At 37.2% G+C, this 24793-nt stretch overlaps 1 protein-coding gene across 1 annotated transcript in view; it reads left to right on the top strand.

Moving 5' to 3' along the window:
• The window catches only part of LOC129227485 (tetraspanin-18-like), a 68012-nt gene continuing 43219 nt past the window's right edge, over positions 1-24793 (top strand). Inside the window, exon 1 of the mRNA XM_054862060.1 lies at positions 1-57. Coding sequence (XP_054718035.1) covers positions 1-57 — 57 coding nt within the window. The remainder of the gene's footprint in view (positions 58-24793) is intronic.

A 24793-nucleotide genomic window follows, 5' to 3' on the forward strand; every position in this document is an offset into this window, starting at 1 on the left:
ATGGGGAGGAGCAATTTTGCACGGCACTGCGTGTGTTTTTTATCGTTTGTTACTTGGGTAAGTCTTTCCTAATAACCTATTTTGAAGTTTTTTAAATCCTATTTTCCTTTTTTAAAATAATGCTTTGTTGTTCAAAATGTTTGATGTAAGTTTTCTGGTTCGTATATATTATCATTGGGCGTCTTAATAAGTCAGGATTTAAAGTTCAGCCAACAGTGTAGCTTAGCTGGTAATAAAGCCAATAAGATGCTTGGGTTTATCAATAGATCTATTTCAAACAAATCTAAAGAAGTTCTTCTGCCCTTATATAGAAGTTTGGTAAGACCCCATTTGGAGTATGCTGTTCAGTTTTGGTCTCCTTATCTTAAGAAAGATATTAATGTATTGGAAAGGGTTCAAAGGTAGGCTACAAGGCTAATAAATGGACTTTCTCATTTGGACTACGATTCCAGGCTTAGAAGGTTAAAAATGTACAGTCTTAAGCAAAGAAGAGACCGAGGGGACATGATTCAGTTGTTTAAATTTATTAAAATGAAAGATGTTACGGGGCTCAAGTTTAACACTGAAAACAGGACAAGGGGTCATTGTTTTAAGCTATTTAAATCTCAGGCTAACACGGATGTTAGGAAAAATTATTATTTTAGCACGGTAGTGGAACCTTGGAACAGTTTACCGGAAGAGGTGGTCATGAGCAAGGGAGTAGATAGTTTTAAGAGGGCCATTGATCTTCACTGGGGATTGTAAATGGACTAGGACCAGCCTAGCTGGGCCCAGAGCCTGCTGCTGGTCGTCACTTTTGTATTTGTATTGTAGGAAAGATTTATTTCTGATCAAATTTAAAATTTTCAACTGTGAAATAAGTTACTGTCAAAATAATTTTGTTGTTATTTTAGCTATCATTCTCTTACATTTCTAGAAAATAAGTTTATTTGGGCTTCGGTGAGTTTTACACAAACGAAAGATGAAATTAATGGAACTTTGCAAATACAATAATGAAACAGGGGCATTCCAAGATATTTTTGACATTTATGTCGAGTCCGTAACATGACCTTTTTTGCCATAACTTTTTAATTTACTGTTTGATTAGCATATTATTTTATTTTGATCTTTTCCTACCAACACACCAGCTCAAATTAAAATAATTTGCAAATCATGCGGTAAATTAAAAAGTTATGGCAAAAAAAGGTCACGTTACGGACTCTACAGAATGTCAAAAATACCGTGGAATGCCCCAACAGTGAAATTTCCAATGAGAAATTGAATCCCTCCATTGTTAACTAGTTATTGCGATTCTGCATGTGTTTGAACATAATTTCTTCGAGTATGAAAACATAGTAGTCTTTTCTGTCAGTTATTTAAACACTATTATGCTGATAGTTATGGACTCGCCAGTCTTAAATAGTCAATAACCAAGCTAAGAAATTTGATTCTAACTAAGCCCTGGCTATAGGGTGATAACTTGCTGCTTAATACCACAGCTTTTGCCCTCAATTGACGAGTTGAATCGTACCTTTGCTGTAGACTCTCTGGTGTGCTAAATTTATTGTAGTAGTCAGTTTGTTACCGTACCTGCTTCAACGAGATATCTGCCTCCACAGCTTGGTTATTGACTGTTCCAGACTGATGAGTTCATAGCAAATATGAAATTGCAGTCACTGGATGTCATGACTGGGCTTTCTGTATATTGTAAGTTTTGCCTTAGCCATGCTGTTGGACGGTAACATATTATTTTTGTAAAATCTGAAGCTAGATCTAACTGAAACTTCGGTTAATCGAGGTTCTACTGTACATCGTGAATGCATTCTTTTATTTGCATTTTGTGAAGTAAAATTCAATGCTTAAAATGACTGAAGTAAGAAAAAGTTTAAAAATTAATTGATCACCATGGTAAAATGCAGAAATTAGCAATTGGTTCAGGGTTGGCTTTCTGCCGGCAGAAACTAGTTTTTGCCGTGCCAGTGGCAAAAACTGGTTATAACCAGTAAAAACCAGCAGAAACTGGCAAAAACTTAAAAGTGTCTTTAATAACTCAAGTAATTACTAAATGATATTTGTTTGGATAAAATAAAAAAAATAAACTTCATTTCATCATTTTAAAAAATAAAATCCTGTGCTAGTGCCCTTGATTTAGTTCATAAAGGGAACTTTTCAATTGCAGATGCTCGTAATATTTGGATTAATCCAACAAAGGACAAAAATTCATATGGACGAAAATTCATTCCATGAATATTCATATTCATGGATGCTTAGGGAAGAGGAGTGACAATGAGAATTAAACAGGCATTACTGATTGTAATATGCTCGCTTATATACTTCATCTAAATTGCTTGTGATTATCATGTGCTTCAAGAAGAAAGTGCCAGAATTTTACTTGCCAATATTAAGCTAGATTGTGTACCTATTATCACAGCTTTGCAAAACAAATAGGCTCCATTTCTCGAAACTTATTTTTCCACTCAAATGTTTACTACTGTCCCAATTACTACATGGTGGATCAGTTAAAAAAAAAAAAAGTTTCAGAAACATTGCTTGTTCCTTGGTGCATTGCTTGTTAGCTCTTCTGTTCGAGGAATATTCTAAAGTTTCTCATTTGTGCATATTAAATTGAGAAACTCTTTAGATTTTTTAGACCACCTTTTCTAAGAGGCAAATGCGGGGTCCAAACAATGTAACATTTGATTTTTTGAATTTTGATAATATTTTAATTAAATTGCTTTGATTAACAACTAATTATTTTCTCCGTGCATTTTCTATTGTATGTGATTAGTTAATTTTTTTGTCATATTGTGAGTTTTTGCCAGTTTCTGCTGTAAATATGGCAGAAAGTGGTTTTTGCCATGGGCCATTCCACCGTCACGTGCAGGACAAAAATACGCCTAAATTTCGTTAACGTTTCGTCATGTCCCTTAATATTTTAATGAAACAGGGGCAAGCAATTCTAGTAATCTTTACCTTTGATACAAAGATACTCCTGACACAATTATATTTTTATTGAACAGTTTTCTTCATTTAAAACAAAATTCATCTACGTGCATCATGTGCGGGACATCCAAAGTCAACCTCTGGTAACTTGCTGATGCATAAGCTAATATATTTGCTCTTTTAATACAGCAATGAAGAAACAAATTGTAGATTTTGAAAGCTATGGTTCCAACGTAAATGAAACATATCTCATTATTTATAAATAATTATTTGAACCATTGAAAAAAAAATATGTATGTCCATTCCATTGAAAATGGTCATTTTGTCCCGCATGTGACGGTTCCTGTATTTCATAAAAAAGAAGTAGTTTTTTAAGAAAGTTTTTGCTTAAGAAGTCACACATGCGTTTGTGGTTTCTCAAGGAACAAAATTTTGTTCATCATCCTTTTAAGTTACTATCTTTTATGAAATATATGAAGGGTCACGTGCGGGACAAAATTACTGTTTTCCGTGGATTGGCCCCATGCCAGTTTCTGCCAGTGGTTTTCACCACCTCGGCAGAAACTTGCCAACCTTGATTTGGTTGCAGATTTTTCTCACAGGTTGTAAAAACACCTCCCTTTTTCAGATCAAAAAACAACTAAATAGTGCAAATTGGCTTTTTTCAAATGTCTTTTCATCCTTAAGCTCACTTACTCGTTATATGAGGCTTTGTATGAAGACAACCTTTTAACAACAATTAAGCAATGGAATTCAGAAAAAATACCTTACACGTGTCTCTAGTGTTAATTGTTTTCTAATACGAACGAGTGTTTCGTTTTTTTTTCTAAAATGGACTGTACCTACCAAATTTATTTTTAAAAATTCGATAACAGGAGGATAAAAGTACTTATATTAAATATAGATCCCCTTTTTTCTGGCATTGAGAGTTTAATTGTAAATGATGAGAAAAATGGTGAAGACGCAACCAAGTGTGCACTCTAACCTCCTACCTCTTCCTCCTTAGAGAAAGTAAACTAAATTTTTAAGTATAGGTTTGAGATAAATAATGTACCACAACACGAATTTCTCTTGTTAACTGAACCTGTTGGAAATATTTGCGTGGAGAGCTATAACTTCCTCCAAAATGTTCTAATTTCGGGGGGTGCAAGATCTATAGGTTCCCTCTTCCTGTACCCATGGCCATAATACGCCTCCCCCCCCCTAGCCATGACAAATCTAGATTTATCTGTGGTCATGATTTAAAGCCCCTTGACCTACCCCTTTTGGACATATAACCGTCTTTAAAATCAAAGTTTTCAAAAAATACTGGGAATTCTTTATTTTGGAAAAATAGTGCCTGTGAACCGAGAGGGTAACCCATTAGTTTTCTCCATTTTGGGAATTTCTGAGGGAGAGGTGGAAAGAAATTTTTGTGTCAGCGAAAAGGGGGGTAAATCAAATGATATACTACAGGCAATTCCAGCTATCGACAGGGAGTTGCGATGATACACTAAACTGAAGTGGGTTGATGAAAGCCTTAAAATATGGAACTGAAAAGCTTTAGCTCATTTTCTTATTCAACTTAGAAATTTCGAACAGATGCCATCTACGACAGAAAAATCAGCACTTTTGATGGACATATGAGGCAGTGAGAAGCAAAGGGATGTAAATGGCGTAATTAAAAATTTGGAGATAACCCGTACACATGGCAGGTGAACCTCTCCTCTGTCTTGGGGCAAGAGACGGTACTGGTAGCCCTGGTAGGTGCTGCTATACAGCATGATTTAGAAAAAAAAAATCAATGAAAGCTTACCTAGGATCTTTAAATGTGTTAGTCGAAATTTGAAAATGTCCACTTCCACCCCTTTGCTTTTCATATAATGTTAATATGTACAAGTATTGCCCCTCCCCATGATAGGGAATTTATGTGAAAATTGTGCCTTAACACCTATGGGGGGTTTCCTCCCCCATAACCAGTTGAAAACTACCCTACGTGAATTTAGCATCAAAAGAAGCTATGCCAAATTTGGAAAAAATCCTGCTTAAACAAAACGGGATCTGTATAGGGAACATGCGGGTCTGTATAAGGACTCCTTCGCAGTTCCCCCTATCTCATTGCCTGTGGTGGACTGTTATACATCTCTGTTCCCCCGAAGAACTAAAGTACTTCAGGGGCTTGGTCTCCTTCTTGTTGCCCGAGGCAGCAGGAAAACACATCTTTGCACCAGCGGTGAAGCATTAATTAATCATCACAGGGATGCTCATTCCCCACAAACTATGGGGGTCTAGCGCCCCTGGCGAACTAAAGAAATTGCACTCCCCTCCAGGGTCGCCCAAATAGGACGCCATTGTGACCTCCAAATTTTTTTTGAGCAATCGTGATTGCTTATTGTTCTCACTTGACGGTTTTGAATTCCTACGATTTTATTTTCCCACCACCTCCCTTTGCAGCACCACCGTCGCCCGGCCTCACGATGCTGCTCCTATAGCGAAAACCGTCTCCAGGTTGCGTCCATATCCTACACTTACACGCATAAATACACGCACATACACACACGCACATACATCCACACAAACACATACACACACACGCATACCTACAGACACCTACACATACTCACCTACAGATACACATAATTACCCAAACACTCATGCCTGCACACAGACACAAACACACATGCCTACACACATACACATATACCCCCACCCACACACACAAACACACAACTACCCACACACCTACACATACCCCCCCCCCCCACGCAAACAAACATACCCCTCTTCCACACACAAACACACATGCCTACATACACACCTACAGATACACATAATTACCCAAACACTCATGCCTGCACACAGACACAAACACACATGCCTACACACATACACATATACCCCCCCACACACACAAACACACAACTACCCACACACCTACACATACACACAATTACCCAAACACTCATGCCTGCACACAGACACAAACACACATGCCTACATACACATACCCCCCCCCCCACACAAACAAACATACCCCTCCTCCACACACAAACACACATCCTACATACACACACACACACACCCGTGATCGCGAAAAACATAATTTGCATTCAAGATGTCAAAGTTCAAATTGATTTTTTCAATTTTTTTTTGGAACATTTTGATTAATTGATTCGACAATTAGGAGGCAGCATTGTAATTTTTGTCCTTATTTACAGTGATGCCCAATGTTTCTTTTTAGCAGATATTATGTATGTGTATACCTTTCCTCCTTTATGAAAAGTTACTCATTTTATATTAATAGTGCCTAAAAATTTATAGCTAATCAAAAATTACAAATTTTTCGCTTAACAACAGAAGAAAAACAAGTTTGGAGAATAAAAGGGTTCTTAGTAGTTTTCCCATGTGGGTTAAACTCAAAAGGAGGTTTAGTTATGCTGCTGTTTCATTTAGTTGGTAAAATGCTGGTCTGGCATCAAAAATATTCTTGGAAAGCTTTAAAAAAAATAATAAAAAAATAATTTGCTAAATAAAATTTAAAAAAATAAACCAAGTGGTCAACTTACAAAGGGTTTTTTACAATACTCCAAACCAAACTTGGTGTTCATCAGTGGTCAAGATAGACAGGTGGTCAAGATAGAGTTGTGGTCAAATTAAAGAGGTTTTCCTTCATTATATAGGATAGGACTAATTCCGTTCCTGACAAAAGCGGTCAACATAGACAGGTGGTTAACTTACAAAGATGGTCAACTTTACAGGTTTTACTGTACTATGATAAAAAAAACACTCTTATAAAATATTTTTTTTAAGCAGTCAAAATGCTGCCCCCCCCCCTGCGAATCCACTCCTGCCGACCCCTAGTTACGCTACTGGGCGTAATTCGCATCCGAAACCGAGCGTTTCACTGCTAATCCGAATCCTACAAAGCAGTCCGCTATCTGAAATCACCCGGTTCACGCCTCGTGACAGGCGAGCGATTCCATTGTCCGAGTTGTTTCGGAATTGGAAAATGGCGTTTATATTTGGCACGGAATGGAACAATGCTGAGAAGATTCAGTCCTACTTTCCATTCCTTGCCCCTTGTGTGCCGGTGAATTGAAATTCGTGTTTTTTGCTCGGTATCCTCAGGTCTTGCCATCCAGGTTAATCTTATTTCAATTGTGTGTAAATTGAAATGAAAGATTGTTAAGTCGGGTGTGTAGTGTTGTACTTTTGATCCGTGAGAGTATAGTTCTTATTTAAATTTCTAAATTATAAAATACACTGTTATGAAAATTGTAAACCAAGTGGGAGATGAATGGTTAAAATCACCAACGTCAAATTTTCGAATTACTTCGTATCCCCAGGGGCGCACCAAACTAAAATTTTTAGGAGACTGAAAATTCTCAATTTTCCCGAATGAAATTCCAGTTTTACCGAATAATAAAAACAATTCTTCAGAATTAATCAAAAAAAAAAAAAAAGAATATCAATATTGACTTTAAATTTGCCGAATAAGAAATTTTTGGGAGGTCCCTTGGCTCCCTTGACCTCCTATCGGGGCGGTATTTTGTGGAGTCCCCCCCCCCTTACGTACCAACGAAAAAAAAAGTTTTAATGTTCTACGAAAACATGAAATTCATAGAATTTTTAGAAACAACTACATTTGGGTTATTACAAAGTTTTAAGTGGGTTAATGTGCTTAAGACAAATAAAAACTATGAACGCTTTTCAAAAAGTTGCCCTAGACGCATATGTGCAGAGCCGTAGTGAGGTATAAACGTAGGGGGTGTATGGAACTGATGTCCCCTAGATTATTACTAACGTATCTCAAACACAGGGTGAAAATATTGGGATTCAGGTTCTTGGTCTCAGAGGAAGTCACTACTAGGTTTAAGTTTTGACAGTATGAACCTAATCCTGAGTATTATATATCCATACTCCATGATGTGGGATGGGGATGAGGGGGTTCTCCCGTCGAAAATTTTCAAATTTGTTGCCTTAAAAATGTATTTCAGCTTTATATTTTTCATAAATTTGCAAATCCACTTTAGGTGTCAATCCCCCAGAACGGTGAAACCCGGGACGGACCCTTCCCTCCCATCCCACCGTAGTGACGCCCTGAGTATAGTGTTTAGAATAGACGATGACGAAATATTTTTATTCAGTGTTTTATATATGTTATGTCCTTATAACCCAGCATCCCTACAACTTTTAGAGCAAATCCCGGGGGAGGGGTTGGGTGCTCCAGCACCACAACACCCTTGAGTCGGCGCTCGTGCAATATATAAAACTAAATAAGAATCAACATTACAATCAGGCCCTTATCTATAAATTTTCAGCCCGTCTGGCAAAAAATGCCGGGCCACTAACTACCAATTGGATTTCTATTGCACTAAGGCACCCCTTTAGTCTGCCAACCCCCCCTCCCTCTGGCTGGCTGAAGTCTTGTGCACTCACTTGCACTGGGATGCTGATGGGTTTGACCATTTTTTTCCGTGAACTAAACCGCCGTTTCACTCACAGCGAAGTGAATTTTCGTGATTGGAGCTAGATTAGACGAGTTTATAAATCTTCTCCGTTTCGTGGATTGAAAACGAAATGTGGTGCAATCGGGCGTGCTTGGAGGATTACAGGATATCCGACATAGTTGGCCGATTAAAGCGCTTCGAAACCATCCATCCGATGTTGCTAAACGCTGCTTAGCCTGCGGTCGTGAAGGGCAGAAACGCACGTGGTGTTGGCAGAGAGTTCAGATATCCATTCCTAATCATTATTCAAATCCATTTGTAACCTTTAAGCCTTATTGGTGATTTTTTGAAGTGAAAACTTCTTTGGTCACGTTGGGTATTTCTAAGCTGGAGCCTGGACTGCGGACTCTAAGATTACGAGTTCGTGCCGCAGGTTCGAATATTAAATAGAGAATTTGATTTAATGGTGTCCAATGATCGCAATCAAGATATAAAACGACAATTGATGCAGTCTTTACTTTGCATGATATTTAAATAGATTCGAATCAAAATGGTTTTAGTTACTACCATAAACCTGTGGAGTATAATGATTATAATGATGCTGATGGAAGTGTTGTTGAAATTGTGGATGAAAATTCAAAAGTTTTATTCGCATTTATTTCAAAGAATACCAATTAGTTACATTTGCAGTGAAAACAGTTAAAAATTTAAAAATTTAATGCCAAAATAAAGAGAATTTTTTTCCGCGTCTGATAGAATGTGTTTGGAACTTCCATGTTTCATAGAATTCGAATTATAACGTTTTTCTTAAAGCAGATTTTACTAACGGTTAAGCCTTTATTCACGCGATTGATAACCGAATTCATTGTTGTCCGACAAGGAAATTAAAAGCAATGATTTAAAATTTTTATCTGTTGCCAGTTTCTATTTAATCTTTATCTTTTCTTTACTAATAATAAAGCTGAAAGTCTCTCTGTCTGTCAGGATATCTGTGACGCGCATAGCGCCTAGACCGTTCGGCCGATTTTCATGAAATTTGGCACAAAGTTAGTTTGTAGCATGGGGGTGTGCACCTCGAAGCGATTTTTAAAAAATTCGACGTGGTTCTTTTTCTATTCCAATTTTAAGAACAAAACTATCATAAGATGGGCGAAATTATCATAACGTGGAACCGTAACATGGGCACAAGCTAATTGGCGAGATACGATATTATCATAACGTGGAACCGTAACATGGGTACAAGCCATTTGGCGAGAAAATTCACCATACATTATTTGTAAATATACAGGCGAGCCAAAAGACCTTTTAATTTTTCTATTACGGGCAAAGCTGTGCTGGTACCACTATTAGCAAATAAAATACTTGACATTGATTTTTGATAATATAAGGCTTTTAAGAGGATTTTCAATTTTCCCTCTTGATTTTACAGTTGCGACTCAGTCGGGGTTTTTAAAATTTTTTAATTTTATTGTTGTTAAATTTTGTTTCAGTAAAATATGTCCAAATAACTCAATGCATTATTAACGAACAGCACGCATTTAATGATTCGGATCAGATTCATATCGAGCAACAAATGCGAAATACGCGATCAAGCGATTGCGAGGTTTATTGCTTTGTTTGTGTTTTCAGTATGGTATTTTTTTCCGGTTTATGCAATGTAGACGAAATCGAACGCTCCAGTACACATTGATAGTGTCCCTTGTTTTGTTGTGTTGTACTAAATAGATTCAAATTTATTGCCCAAATCTATTTTCTGGACAATTAGCGTTCTTTTTGTAGTTATTCCCTAATTTGGCTTCATGAATATTTTTTTATTCCCTTGGTTGCCCGTTTTCATGTTGGACTTGAATTAACTTTGCCATTACAGTCCCTTGTTTTCGGAAAAAACTGAATAACGCGGGAAAAAATGGAGAAATGTGCCCCCCCCCCCCGTTCGAGTGGAGTTTAATATGCGAACACTGAGTGTTTGTAGTAGAATTTGTTCCTCTGTTTCAGCAAGAAAGAATGGAAAATTAACAAGAAGAAAAACTGTGCAATGGAGAGAGGGGATTTGAGTTTTCTAACGAGATTTGTTCAAACACTGGAAACATTGACATTTAGCCTTTCTTCCCTGCGCTCTTCAAATTCGAAATTAAAAAAAAAACTCTTTTAGGTGCGCACTTATAGGGTTCAAAGTAATTTTAATCCAATTTCAAGGTTGTAAATGGCACGATCAAGTTGAAGGTTGTAGATTTGTCTGGACATCTCTCTCGCACGCAGACACACAGACAGACGCACCCACAGACATCGCCTTTTATTGCTTTTATGTGAGTAAAGATCTTATAACCTTCTATATTGTAGGCAAAGACTCCTGACATTACAAATAAAATTAGTATTAGGAATCCTGATTTCAACTCTGTATTCAGATCGGAGCTAATTGCTATTGATGTGGCTCTTAAAGCCATCACTCCAGTGACTTCATCTGCAGACATATGGATCTTATCAGATAGCCGCAGTGCCATCCAGCACTAAAGTAACTGGTTGGGAGTTGGTGATAAGACCTCTGTCTCTATCCTTTCTTCTCTTAAAGAGCTTACTCAACGGCATGAGATATTCTTTCAATGGATCCCATCTCACATTGATATATATGGCAACGAAATTGCAGATACTTTGGCTAGAGAAGGCGCCTCTGCAGTGCCAGTGACAAGTAGTAGTTTGACCTTCACAGAGATCTGCTCCAAAATTAAAAACGCAAATCAGCACCTGTGGAAGATCCCTCCGACTCACTCATGGTAAACCAGGCAGGCTCCGGGTGGTGATTTTAACATCAAGGTGGATAGAGCTACCCAGTCAGCTATTAGTAGACTTGCGAGTGGTCATATCAAGAGCCTTTCTTTTGATAGGGGCAAAAATTATATTTGATGTGTCCCAAATGCAACTCACAACAGGCCTCCCCAGAACATGTGTTGAACTGCGCTGGCCTTACCTGGGAGGACATTTATTCTAGTCCTCTTCTGGTGTTCGACTTTTTGAAGGTTTTTGGCCTCGTGGACCTGGTCTAGCCTAGCGGCTAGAACAGGAGGAATAGGACAACAACAACAACAATATTGTAGGCTCGGTGTCCCGTGTGGTTTAAATCAGAACAATAACATACAAATGTTGCTTTTTTACATTTTCATCAAAATCTATTTCTTCCATTGTACTTGAAAATTTTAAGTACACACATTTCTTATCTTAACTAAATAAATCAAGCTCATCACATATTATATATATACACAAAAAAAATAGTTGATTACATATTTCAATCAAATGTAAAATAATATTCTTCGCCAACAACGAGCGAGAAAAACAGCATTCGCATTCTACCAAAGTATTTCAACTATTCTCATTTCTTTTTTCGTTTGCCATTCCCATTACAAAAAATAATAATAATAGGCAGCTCAACTAATTAGATGAAATAGTACCAAGAAATAAAAAAACATTGCAGAATAAATATTAAATGTAAAACAGAGAAGACGATAAATTTAGAAAAAGCAATCAAAATCCTGTGGTAAAAATTTTAAACTCGTGGATTATAAGCTGCAGTCGACGTAATCCACATTCACCATTTTGGCAAAAAAATGTTATTCTTTTAAAGCGCATTGTAAATTTACGCTCCGTGGATGTTTTGTTTGCATTGGGATGCTTAAGCATCGTCATGCGTAACAAAGTTGCCGAGATGTTACCGACTCAATCGAATGAATCAAGCATCTTGACACTCAAACCTCTGCTTAAGCCAAGTCCCTAGAAGAATAAATGCGAAGGATTAGCATTTTACAGCGAGTGCAATGTTCGCTTTTGATGGAAAAACAAACGGCCTATTGAAAATTCGAATCTCGAAATTTATTATCTCGCTTCAAACAATTTCCGGAGTTGGTCCATTTGCCTGTTTTGCTTTTGTACGTGAGCCGACTGCGAAAAAATGAACTTGGGACTTCACACACTTTTCCTTTTTTCTTTCATCGTACATTGATTTCATTGTGTTCGAAGAGCTGCAAAATTTCGAGTAAATCTTTTTCTCAGCTTAAAAAGATTCTCTTTGTTAGTTTTTACTCTCTCTTTTTTAAAGCTTTCCAGATTTGCGTTTTGCTACTCGATTGGCGTTTGCTCCTTTCATTCGTAATGTGATTGGTCGATGATGATTCGCCCGATCCATTGCCATCCCGTGACGAATGAAATTCATGAAAGCTAAATTATTGAAGAAAAAATATCGTAATTTATCTGCATGTGTGTCTCTTTTCTCTTCTTACCAATAGAACAGTGAATCGGTTTGACAAACGACAAATAAAAAATGTAGCAATAGAAATATTCCAGTTTAACTATAGGATGATATTTTTCACAATTTCGGAACTGCAACAAGTTTGCTTGTTACCTATATCGTAGTAAGTCATAGAGGCAGGGTTCGCCGATATATATCACGATATATATCCGATATTTATTTTGAAAATATCATGATATTTTGATATTTTTGATATTTATTTTTTCAATATTTTTTAGTATTTTCAGTAAAAAATTATATTAATCATTTTGTAATATTGTTCATTTGTTATTAAAAATAACCAAAAAGTTATGTACTATAATTATATTACTTTGCTTTATTAATGATGAATTAATACATCATTAATATAACAAAGTAATATAATATTCCTTTTATACTTGTATTTTATTAATATTCATATAATTATGAGTAATGTAACAGTTTTAGTTCGCACTAAAAGTGACTAGTTAAATATTAAACATTGGTTAGAAAATAAGAAAATGTCTTCTGACTGTACTGTGCACCGACTAATGCAGACTTTTTATTTCTGAATCATATTACTGTAAAAGTAGCTAAGAGAAGAAAAATGAGTAAAACAGCTAATGCTAAATGAACTCCATTAAAATTGAATAAAATGTAAAATATTAGATATAAAAAATGAAAAAAATGTTAATTTCAAGTCTATATATTGTAATAATATTAGAAATTAAAGAGTAATTTGAGTATGCATTTACTATTTTAAAGGCTAGTTTGTTCTGATTAAAAATATCGGATATATATCAAAATATCCGATATACATTCGAGCCCGCTTAATGGAATAGGCAATTTGCCAGGAAAAATTATTCTAATAAGCGGGATATTCCACTATCCGGGATAAAAATAACATACATCAATGGTGTAGTACATTGGAATTTTATTACATTAAGCGGGATATTCTATTATCCGATATTTCATTAAGCGGGCTCGACTGTGTATCAAAATATCGGATATTTTCGATATTTTTGAAAATATTACGATATTTTCGAACCCTGAATAGAGGTGATTATTTTATTCGTAATTCATTTCTTCTCTGTGTCCGATCCGAAGCAGGGCTGTGGAGTCGGAGTCGGAGTCGAAGAGTCGGAGTCGGTCTGATTTTGGGGTAAAGGAGTCGGAGTCGTTAGAAAACATGCCGACTCCGACTCCGGGCTTCTTTTTTTCTTTCCTTTTCACTGACTCTCCTTGCATTTTTTAAAAACTGATTACCAATTGGTTCGATTACATGTATAAAAAGATACTAATGAGAAAATAACTGCCATTATGGCAATCAGCTAGCTTGAATGCTTACCGAACTTTCTGTAGCCGTCCCCTAGTTAGCTTGCTTTTTAACTTAACTAATAGCAACTGTCAGCAAACGGTTTTGTTGCCTAACATTTTTAAGTAATCACTTTCAAATAAAAATAGAAATATAGTGTTTTGTTCGATCTCAGTTATAAAATAGTAAAAGAAACGTAACAAATTAGTAAGTCGACGCCCGTAGCTATAGTTGAAACGTTTAAGTGTGATCGGCAAATTCAAAGAAGTTCTGGCGCGAAAGCACGAATCCAAAAGATTCGATGAAATAATCTAATGTTTTTTTCTTTATTAAGACTATTTCTGTAAGCTTGGTTCTCACTAAAAAGTATGGAACAAAATAAGTGTAAATGATTTCTTGATTACAACACTCAAGAACTGCAGTTAATCTTAAAATCTTCATATTTAGGTTAATTCTAAAGCAGCCAATAAAATTTAAATTAAAAATTTTGCGAAGAAGAAATATAGGTATAGTAAAAGATATCCGTACAAATTTGTATACCGCCGCGTTTTGTGTAAAATTAGCTCCTGACGTATAGTGCCCTATTTTCGTTGAAATTTTATTGATGAAATATAATTTAAAATATATTCGCGAAAATTTTCAGAATTAAAGTATTTATATTTTTTATAAACTCTGAAATTAACTTTGGGTGTCATCTACCAGATGGGTGTCATCCGGGGCAAACCACCCCCTCTCAAGAACTTGGATTTAGAAGAAAAGTTTTTTTTTCTCTCAAGTTACAGCTTTCAAAAATTGAAAGCACACGATTTGATCAATATCTATTTGTTAAACATTAAAGGGGGGAAAATTACAGATAATCCTTTTCAAAATTTTTAAAAGGGATTTTTAAGTCATCTCACTTTTTAACTCGTAACTATTGGAAAGTTTCATTTTTAAATTGAATTTCTAACGTTGTATGGCGTCTTGGGTTTACAATAAAAAACAAAATGCGAAATTTTCATAAAAAGGAATTTAATATTTCAATCTCTGTTAAGAGGTTTTCACCCTTCCCTTGAACGGAGAGAGGGAGTTGAAAAAATACTATTAAAAAATTAAAAAAAATCTGGAGTCGGAGTTGGAGTCGGAGTCGGGCGTTACAAAATCCAGGAGTCGGGGTCGGAGTCGGCCATTTTCCTTCCGACTCCGCAGCCCTGGTCCGAAGTCAACTTTTCCCTTCGGCGCTTTGTATTTATTATGCGAGGAAATTCCAACAACCTTCTCGAACGAAGTTAAGAACTCGTGGAATAATTTTCGCCGTGTTTTTCAGTACCTTTAGAATTCGAATCAGGTTTTTGGAATGTTTGTTTCATTTGACTTATGCGGAAGCAATGCAGTCAGAATTGCTTCTGCACCGGAGACAAGTTGGGTTTCTTTTTGAAATGGTTGGCAATTGTGGGTTCACGATCCGTGTCGCCATTCCACCTCAGATTTTCCCAAAAATAATTTCCTCTGCAGATTTTTCTTCATTGAATTACTTTTATGCCTGTTCTCTGCTGCAGAGCCTGATTATCGCAAAGGCATTTGGGGCACAGGCCCCTCCACTTTGATTTCAGGGGGCCCAAAATTCCCTTAATTTATCATGCTAATTAAAGATAAATAATTTTTTTCACTCAGAATCTAGATTACAATGACATTTTTGATATTTTTGCAATTGCTAAGACAAGGGAAAAATCTCTTATTTGTTGATAAAAATTCCCTTTAAAAACTTGATCTCTTTGCAGATAATACAACCACTCCAAGTTTAGTCTGTATTTACTATTAAAAGTTATATCATAGATAACTTTGATACTTACGATTTACTGCAACGGGCAAAGTTCAACCTCAGCTTATATAATTATTGTACGCTAAATTTCTTCTACTTTTTAACTGTATAATACTATATTGTGATATGAGGTATCACCAAATTTAGCATGGTTGTGTAAATACGCAAGTATCGAAATATTTTATAGCTTCATTATATAGAACAGGTGCGAATAGGAGGGGGGGGGGCACAAAATGAATTTCTTGCCCAGTGTCTTCAAAAATCTTAGTTAGGCCCTAGGGGGGCTCTGAAATAGAACTCTGCCCCATGTCCAATATCAGAATGATCGGGCTCTGCTGAGAAGAATTTCCTTTTCATACAATTTTGGACCTTCAGGATTTTCTTCCGTAGAACAGGGCTTGGGCGATTGTGCTTGAGATTCCCGACTCACATTAATGAGGCTCATTTGTGTTGCTCGTTTTCAGCTCACTTTGTTCTGTCGTTTGACTCCTAAGCTGGCCTCAGTTGACCTCAGGCTGAGAGCAACAGAAATTCCGGAGATTAAATAGGTTCCGAAATTTATTGAAGACAATTCTGTCCCTCAAGTTGAAGTACACCGAATGGAATTTTTTTCGAAGAGGGCAGTTCTCAATTTACCGAACGAAACTTCAAATTGCAAATTTTAACTCAGTTGTTTTTTTTTCATTATTATTCATTTATTCATTTTTTTTGAGCAATCACGATTGCTTATTGTTCTCACTTGACTGTTTTGATGTGCTATCATTTTATTTTCCCGCCAGCACCCTCTGCAGTATCACCGTCGACCGGCTCCTCACGATGCTGCTCCTATAACGAAAACCGTCTCCAGTTGCATCCATATGCTACTCACGCGCGCATACATACACACACGCACACAAACTCATACACACACGCATGCACACAGTCATGCCTGCACACAGACACAAACACATATGCCTACATACATACGCACACACGAACGCCTACACACACCCGCGCGTACACACACAGTACTGCATACAAACACACACACATGCATACATACACACGCACCCACACACATGCGCCTACACAAACACACACGCGCATTCATACACACACACACGCTCGTGATTGCGAAAAACATAATTTGAATTCAAGGTGGTAAAAATTCAAATTAATATAATTTTTGTTTCTTGGACTTAAACTACAGAACTTTTGGAAGACTTACTTATAACTTTAAGCCACATTTTGATTAAACTCTTATAAAGTATGCGTCCCAGAACCAGAAATCAAAAATTCTCCTTTAAGAATATAAATTCATTTACTGGACCTCCCCCCCCCTTGAAGTCCCCATTTGTTATCACAATTTCATGAAGAAGAAATTCAAGGATTCACTGCATCCTTTTTAATGCTTTCTTCATCGTACACACATTTGTTCTTTATTAATGTTAAGTTATGTTGCAGGGCCGGATTTGGAAGTGTGGAGGGATCGAAAAGATCATCATATTTTCGAAAATATCCGATACTTTGATATATATCCGAATATTTTGATATATATATGTATATATCCGATATTTTCGATCAGCACTTTAATAGTAAATACATCCCCTGACCCGTGAAAGTTAGGATATTTTGTGAAAATTTTATTGTGGGGGCCCCAGGGCAGTAGCCCCGCCTGCCCTCCCCTAAATCCGGCACTTATGTTTAGCAAATGTACTGTATATAGTTTCAGTGTTTGAAGAAAATATTATCATTACAGCTAGTTTTTGAGGAAGGACAATTTTTACCTTATTTGTCCCTCATTTTATCCTTTTTGCAGCTTATCCGCGATTTTTTGTGATCCGTGGCACTTGCGCCCTCCAATTGTATACCATACGGAACTTACTGTTGCCAATTCACTGTTGCCCGATTTTTTTACTTCCTTTTGCAAAAAAGGAAGTATTGTATTCGCGAAAATATTTTCACTCAAGACTCGACCTTAATCTCCATTTTACTCACCCCTGAATGAATGTTGAGTTTTTTTTTTTTTTTGACCCGACCACACGTGGGTAAGTGCCTAAGAACGTATAGACACCCGAAATGTCCATTTTAACGATTCCCGAGTTAATTACAACAAGTTTTCTCGTGACGGTATGTACGTTATGTACGTATCTGCGTATGTGCGTATGTATGTCGCATAACTCAAGAACGGTATGTCCTAGAAAGTTGAAATTTGGTACGTAGACTTCTAGTGGCGTCTAGTCTTCCCATTTTGGTTGCATTCGGGTGCTTATAGTGGGGTCTTTTGCCTCTTTTTTTTAGGGGGGGGGGAAAGTCATTGTTAATTTCGGTGTAAACTCAAGTTATGTTATAATTTGTTAGTTATAATTTAACTACACATGGATAAGTGCCTAATACCGTATAGACACACGAAATATCCATTTTCATGATTCCCGAGTTAATTACAACGAGTTTTCTCGTGACGACTGTATGTACGTATGAGCGGATGTGCGTATGTATGTATGTCACATAACTCAAGAACAGTATGTCCTAGAAAGTTGAAATTTGGTACGTTGACTCCTAGTGGAGTCTCGTTGTGCACCTCCCCTTTTGGTTGCATTCGGGTGTTTCTAAAGGGGTCTTTTGCCCCTTTTTGGACTGAAATCATTGTTAATTTCGATACAAACTCAAGTGGTATTATAATTCGGCGGACACTTGGCGATATATCGCCAGTATTTTGGTCGCCAAGTTTTGTCGCCAACTTGGCGACAAATTCGGCATTTTTTTTTTAAAAGTCCGATTTTAATTTGGCCACTGTTGGTGATATTTAGAGAGTAAACTATTGAATCACATTAAAAATGCCAATAATGGTGAAATGACCATTTCACACAGCTAAGTCATTATTACATAGTTTTCTCACATAAATTTTGCTTAGACCTCAAGTGTAAGTTTTAAGTACGAAGAACGTGGCTGGGGAGAATGGTTTTTGGTTATTATAAAAGAAAATAATGTAATGAAAACTTGCATATCCTCAAGTTGGCTACAGACCGTGACTGGATCGACCCCAATACATTCCTTAAGTACTTATTCAGTTTGGTCAGAAAAAAAAATTATCGTCAACTGTAAATCTTGATCTCATCGCCTTTTCTTTTGTTTGCCATTGCAATAATATTTTTTGTTTTTCTTCAAAACACATTGTTATTCCAAAAATTCAGCTTCGCAACGCTTCTTTCAAGGATTTCCTCCGACACTTCATGTCGGCACGCAGTCGATTCTCGGCCAATGCCACTGACATTTGTCGCATTCTTTTTTGTGATCACCCTGTTCTTCACTGACCTGAATTGGACTCTTAAAAAAGTTTTCCTTCCTTTTCAATTTCTCTGATCTCTTCTTTTCTTCGAGATCGCTCAAGCCAGGAGCCCTCGTTTGGTTTTTTTATTTGTCGAGTCCATACTATTGACCCAGTTCCGAAACCGAGTATAAATTTAGCGGGATTCCCCCCCCCCCTAATTGTTGGTTTTCTTCACTTCGTGTGTGAAAATTACCATCTGATATTCAAATGAGTCGAGTTAAAGCCCCTATACAGTATACTCCCGATTGTCCGTGCTAATCACCGGGCGGCGTAGCACGGATAATACGAAAAATCATTTAAGGAATATGCAGGGTAACTATATTTAAGGGGAAATAAGAAAAAACTATGTATATACTCACACAAACCCGGAACTTTTCTTTGAAATGTATTGCTTGAAAAAATCGGTGATACATTTTTGTTTTCTTTGTTTAAATTGTTGCGTGTGTCCGTACGCATTTTTCTTACTGCAATTATTCCTCCGTAATCGTAACCTGTTTCACTCATGTAATCCAATAAATGTTCCACAGATCGTAGAGCAGTAGAATGTGAAATTGTATTTTTTTCATGTTCTTCATCTTCGTTTTCGGTATCATCACTTGCGTTTGATTCAGTAACAAGTTCAATGATATTTTCGTCAGTTAGACATTGAAATCCTGATTCACATTCGTCGCTTTTAAACCACTCTTCGACATTTTCAGCGTCAAGTGATTCGAAACCTTCGATTTCTTTAACTTCCTCAATGATGTTATCGATATTATCGATAATATCGATAACATCATCGAAGCTTTAGAAAAGTGATTCCGAAATGATGCACGGATAATCCGCAAACCGGATAATCCGCACACGGATAATCGGGAGTATACTGTATATATGAGCCGACGCATCAATTTAAGATTAGACATTTTCGATCGGAGCGCGTGTTTGAGAGGTTGTCTTTTCTAGCGAGTTATCGCGATTGGTGATCGTTAAGCAATTATTAGCGGCACGTGAATTGTTTATCAAATAAAATAATCTGTTCGGCAAATTTGGCGAAATCCGAAACTTTGCTGTGGTAACCTTGTAGGGCAACAATGAAATATCCGATCCAAAATGGCTAAACTTAAGCTGATGCCTCGGCCTGTCTATACAGCGGCTCTAGGTCGAATTAAATCGAATTACAATGGAATCCTTACTTACGTGAATAAAGCGTTCCATGACCAAGTTGGGGGGGGGGGGGGGGAGAAGTGACACCTGCATGTGCCTGAAGGGAGCCCAAGATTTTCAAAAGGAGGGGTGAAATCTATGTAGGACGTAAGGGGGGCATTCCACGGTATTTTTGACATTATGTAGAGTCCGTAACGTGACCTTTTTTTGCCATAACTTTTTAATTTATTGTTTGATTTTCAAATTATTTTAATTTGAGCTGGTGTGTTGGTAGGAAAAGATCAAAATAAAATAATATGCTAATGACACAGTAAATTAAAATGTTATATGGCAAAAAATTTCATGTTACGGACTCTACATAAATGTCAAAAATACCGTGGAATGCCCCTTGGGTAAACAATATGTAGTCTAAAACATAGAGTAAAGAAACATACATAGAGAGGCCCCGTCTATGGTAAAAAGGAGTTGAACTTTAAGCCGGAATTATGGGATACAGCGGTGAAATTATGGGCGGGGTTACGATAACAATCAAATAAAGTAGCTAGCGGATTGGTTTACGTTTTTAATTCATATTGTAATGCAATTTCCAAAACGTGCCACATTAACTTGCAACAATATCTAAGTTTAAATTAACAACCAATTGAGATTCAGTGATAGAATGTTTTGAATCAAGATGTATCTCAAGATATATAGCAAGAAGCTAAGGATCTTGGGATACAGTGGTGCAACTTCCGGCTTCAATTTCTTCAAAGGGGGGCGGGAGAAGGGACACCTACTGACATCTGCATGTGCCGGAAGGGAGCCCAAGATTTTCAAAAGGAGGGGTGAAATCTTGTAGGACGTAAGGGTAAACAATATGTAAGGGGGTCCGTAAAAGTCATTTGTGACGGGCCCCAAAATTTCTGCGCCCTTGTTCATGACCCTTCGTTTTCACGTTGTGAAATATATGCAACTAAAGTGCGACGTTTGGTAAATTTCGACTTTTAAGTTATTAAGTGTCAGCATTCACGTACAAAAAACATCGGCGAAATACCGAATATTTCCGGGTAATCATTTAAATAAATGGTGACGGTTCTTAAATTTCAGTTTTTCGCTACAAGGAAGTGACACAAGCTCAAAATTAAAAAAAAAAAAGTTTTTACTATTGATTAAAACTTTTTATTTAATGTCCTTTCTTGCCATAAAATTCGCTGAAATTTAACTTGCATAACGATTCTTTTGCATAACTATTGCGCGCCGCCCGCCTTGTCTAGTGGTCAGAGGAGCCTGACTGCGATGGGGAAGTCACGGGTTCGAATCCCGGCTCGGGCGTGGATGTACCTTCTCTCCGTTGTGCTTCCTATGTGTGAATGTGTTGCTATGCTGTGAATGATTGCCTACCCTGTAAATGGGTCTTAATGGCATGTGTGTAGTGTGAAAGTCGGACTTCACAAAAAAAAAAAAAAAAAGCTCTCTACTATGTTTCCGTAAGTGTGCAAAAAGTAGAGTTTCCAGATGTTTAAATGACTTTGAACTGATATTTGCTCCGGAGAAGCGTTGATTCAAAATTTTCATTGTGATTACATTTATTATTGCTGTTGTAAGGCAACGAATTTTCGTAACAATGGGTTTTATATTTAATCATTTAATGGAGAAATGACATGACATTTACTGTTTTCGATTATAATAGTTTTAAACTAAGTTTTTTAGTAATAAATTATAGCCTAAGTTGCTCCCTGATAATGTAGCTATCTATGGTGAAAAAATGGTTAAAATCGGTCCAGTAGTTTTGAAGTTTACTCCGGACATACATACACACAGAAGTAGCCATTTATGTATAACTAGTGGTACCCGCACGGCTTTGCCCGTAATAGAAAAATTAAAAGATCTTTTGGTTCGCCTGTATATTTACAAATAATGTTTGGTGAATTTTCTCGCCAATTGGCTTGTGCCCTTGTTACTGTTCCACGTTATGATAATTTCGTAATTTACACGTCCATCTTATCATAATTTTTTTCTTAAAATTGGAATAGAAAAAGAACCACATCGAATTTTTGAAAAATCGCTTCGAGATGCACACCCCCATGCTACAAACTAACTTAGTGCCAAATTTCATGAAAATCGGTTGAACGATCTAGGCGCTTTGCGCCTCACAGAGATCCTGACAGACAGACAGAGATCCGGACAGAGAGACTTTCAGCTTTATTATTAGTAAAGATAAAGAAGATAATTTATTGATATTGTTAAATATTAATACATTATGAATGCGATGGGTGGCTTTTTTTTTTTTTTGAACAAAAATTTTCTCAAGCCATGTGAATAACCAAAGCTTATTCTTATTTTCTGACTCCTTTTTTTTTTTGGTGCATTCAAAGATGATATTTTAATTACAGCTGTGCTGTATCCTCCTTAGATTAAACGCATGTCTCCCTAGGGAGACGCGCTCCTCAGATTGGTACGAAATAAGGTGTGAAAGCCGAAAAACATGCAAATTATCACGTAATTACCCCAATTGGGTTACTGTAATTTCAGCGAGCTTGATGCATTCAAGCCCGTTTCCTTTGCTTTGTTTTTGCGTTGGAATTGCAGTGAAGTTTGTCGAGCCGCGCTACCCGTAGCGTTTTGTTTCTTTCATTTTCTACCTATAAATAGAGTAGGTCAGTAACGGGCAGACATATCACTCGGAGATTGCTATTTTTTACTTCCTTTTACAAAAAAGGAAGTATTGTATTCGCAAAAGAATTTTTACTCAAAAATCGACCTTAATTTCCATTTTGCTCACCCCCGAATGAATGTTGAGTTTTTTTTCGACCCGACCACACGTGGATATATGCCTAAGATCCTACAGACACCCGTAGTTTCCATTTCGACGACCCCCCAACTTAATTACAACGAATTTTTTCGTGACGTCCGTATGTACGTATGTATGTGCGTATGTGTGTATGTATCTCGCATAACTCAAGAACGGTATGTCCTAGAAAGTTGAAATTTGGTACGTAGACTCCTGGTGGGTCTAGTTGTGCACCTCCCCTTTTGGTTGCATTTTGGTGTTTCTAAAGGGGTCTTTTGCACCTTTTTGAGGGGAAATCATTGTTAATTTCGATGCAAACTCAAGTGGTGTTATACTTTGGCGGACACTTGATATATCGCCAGTCTTTTGGTCGCCGAGTTTTGTCGCCAACTTGGCGACAAATTTGGCGCTTTTAAAAAAAAAATCTGGTTTCAATTTAGCCACTATTGGTCATATTTAGAGAGTTAACTATTGAATCACATTAAAACTGCAACAATGGAGAAATAACATTAAATTGGTGTAGAAGGAAGTCATGTGATGCACACATCAGCTCGTTTTTTCCGGAATATCTCTGTTTTCGTAGAGTGATGAAAACGCGTAACCGCACCGATTGGAGGTCACTGCGACCTCCTAAAAAATTCCTTTTTTGGCACATTAAAACATACTGGTACAGAGTCGAGGTTTTTCCCCTTATGCCTGATATGTTCCTTATTAGATGTATTTAGTCTGGTATTTCGAATTGGATCAGCGTATTGGTGGGGGGGGGGGGCGAAGGTTTCACACTCAATATAAGAAGAACCAAAATACAGCAAAACCACGTACACTTCCATGTAAACTGTCCAAAATCGCAGGGGGGGGGGGGGGGAGGGGGATTAATTCCTTACACGACAGTCTTGGATTTGGTATGTGTACGTGATCACGTATTTTATTATTTGGTAAAACTTGGAGTTTCATTCGGCAAGTTAAAAATTTTCCCTCCCCGACCTCAAAAATTTAGGTTCGTTTCAGCTCTGCGAATACCTTTTAAACATGTGTATGCAGTGTGTATTGCAGGCAGTGCCGTGATGGACTGATCAGTAAGGCGTCGGACTTGTGACCGGAGGGTCCCGGGTTCGATTCTTACTGGTCGAAGATCCACCGTCTTAATTAATAGTGACTTTGGCACGTTAAATATGCTCATGGTCACAAAGTCCTCCAAGGGAAACGATACCTCTGGGGGGTCCTGCACCATGGAATGTTTGGTTTCGGGTCTGGATCAAAAAATCAGAGCTGTCTTTAGAGTCCCATTCAACTGGTTAAGCCACAAATAGTGGTAGGTTCGGCGGACTCTGGAGTGAAAAGTGAAAATAGAGAAAGTGTGTACTTCATATTTAATCACACATTTTGTTCTACAAACTTAACCCAGTAAGAGGGGGGGGGGGCGGGGTTCGCACGACTCCCCTAAAGCGTCCATATATCGCCTAAAGCTACATATTTCGAAAATTTCGCCCCTGACCTGCATTTGCACACGAATATTGCATTTGAACCCCCTTTCCGATAACAACTTCTCCAAAACTAGAGGCTAAATTCTCCATTGAAATCAAAAACATTTACTTTGCAATTCTTCTTTACTTCCTTAAATCAGTGCCAAATTATAGTTTCAAAAATTCAGAGTTCGCACTCTTAGACACAGGGCCTGATTACTGTTAGGAAAGAAGAATTGTTGTAGGGTTATATTTTTTAATGCACAAATTTGCTTGGAGTACATTTAGTGCTCAGTTCAAATAAGAAATACAAATACAGCGACCAGCAACAGGCTCTTGGCTCAGCTAGGCTGGTCTAGTCAATTTATTAATCCCCAATGAAGAT

This window comes from Uloborus diversus, chromosome 1, assembly GCF_026930045.1.
Source record: "Uloborus diversus isolate 005 chromosome 1, Udiv.v.3.1, whole genome shotgun sequence".
NCBI classification, from domain to species: Eukaryota; Metazoa; Arthropoda; class Arachnida; order Araneae; family Uloboridae; genus Uloborus; species Uloborus diversus.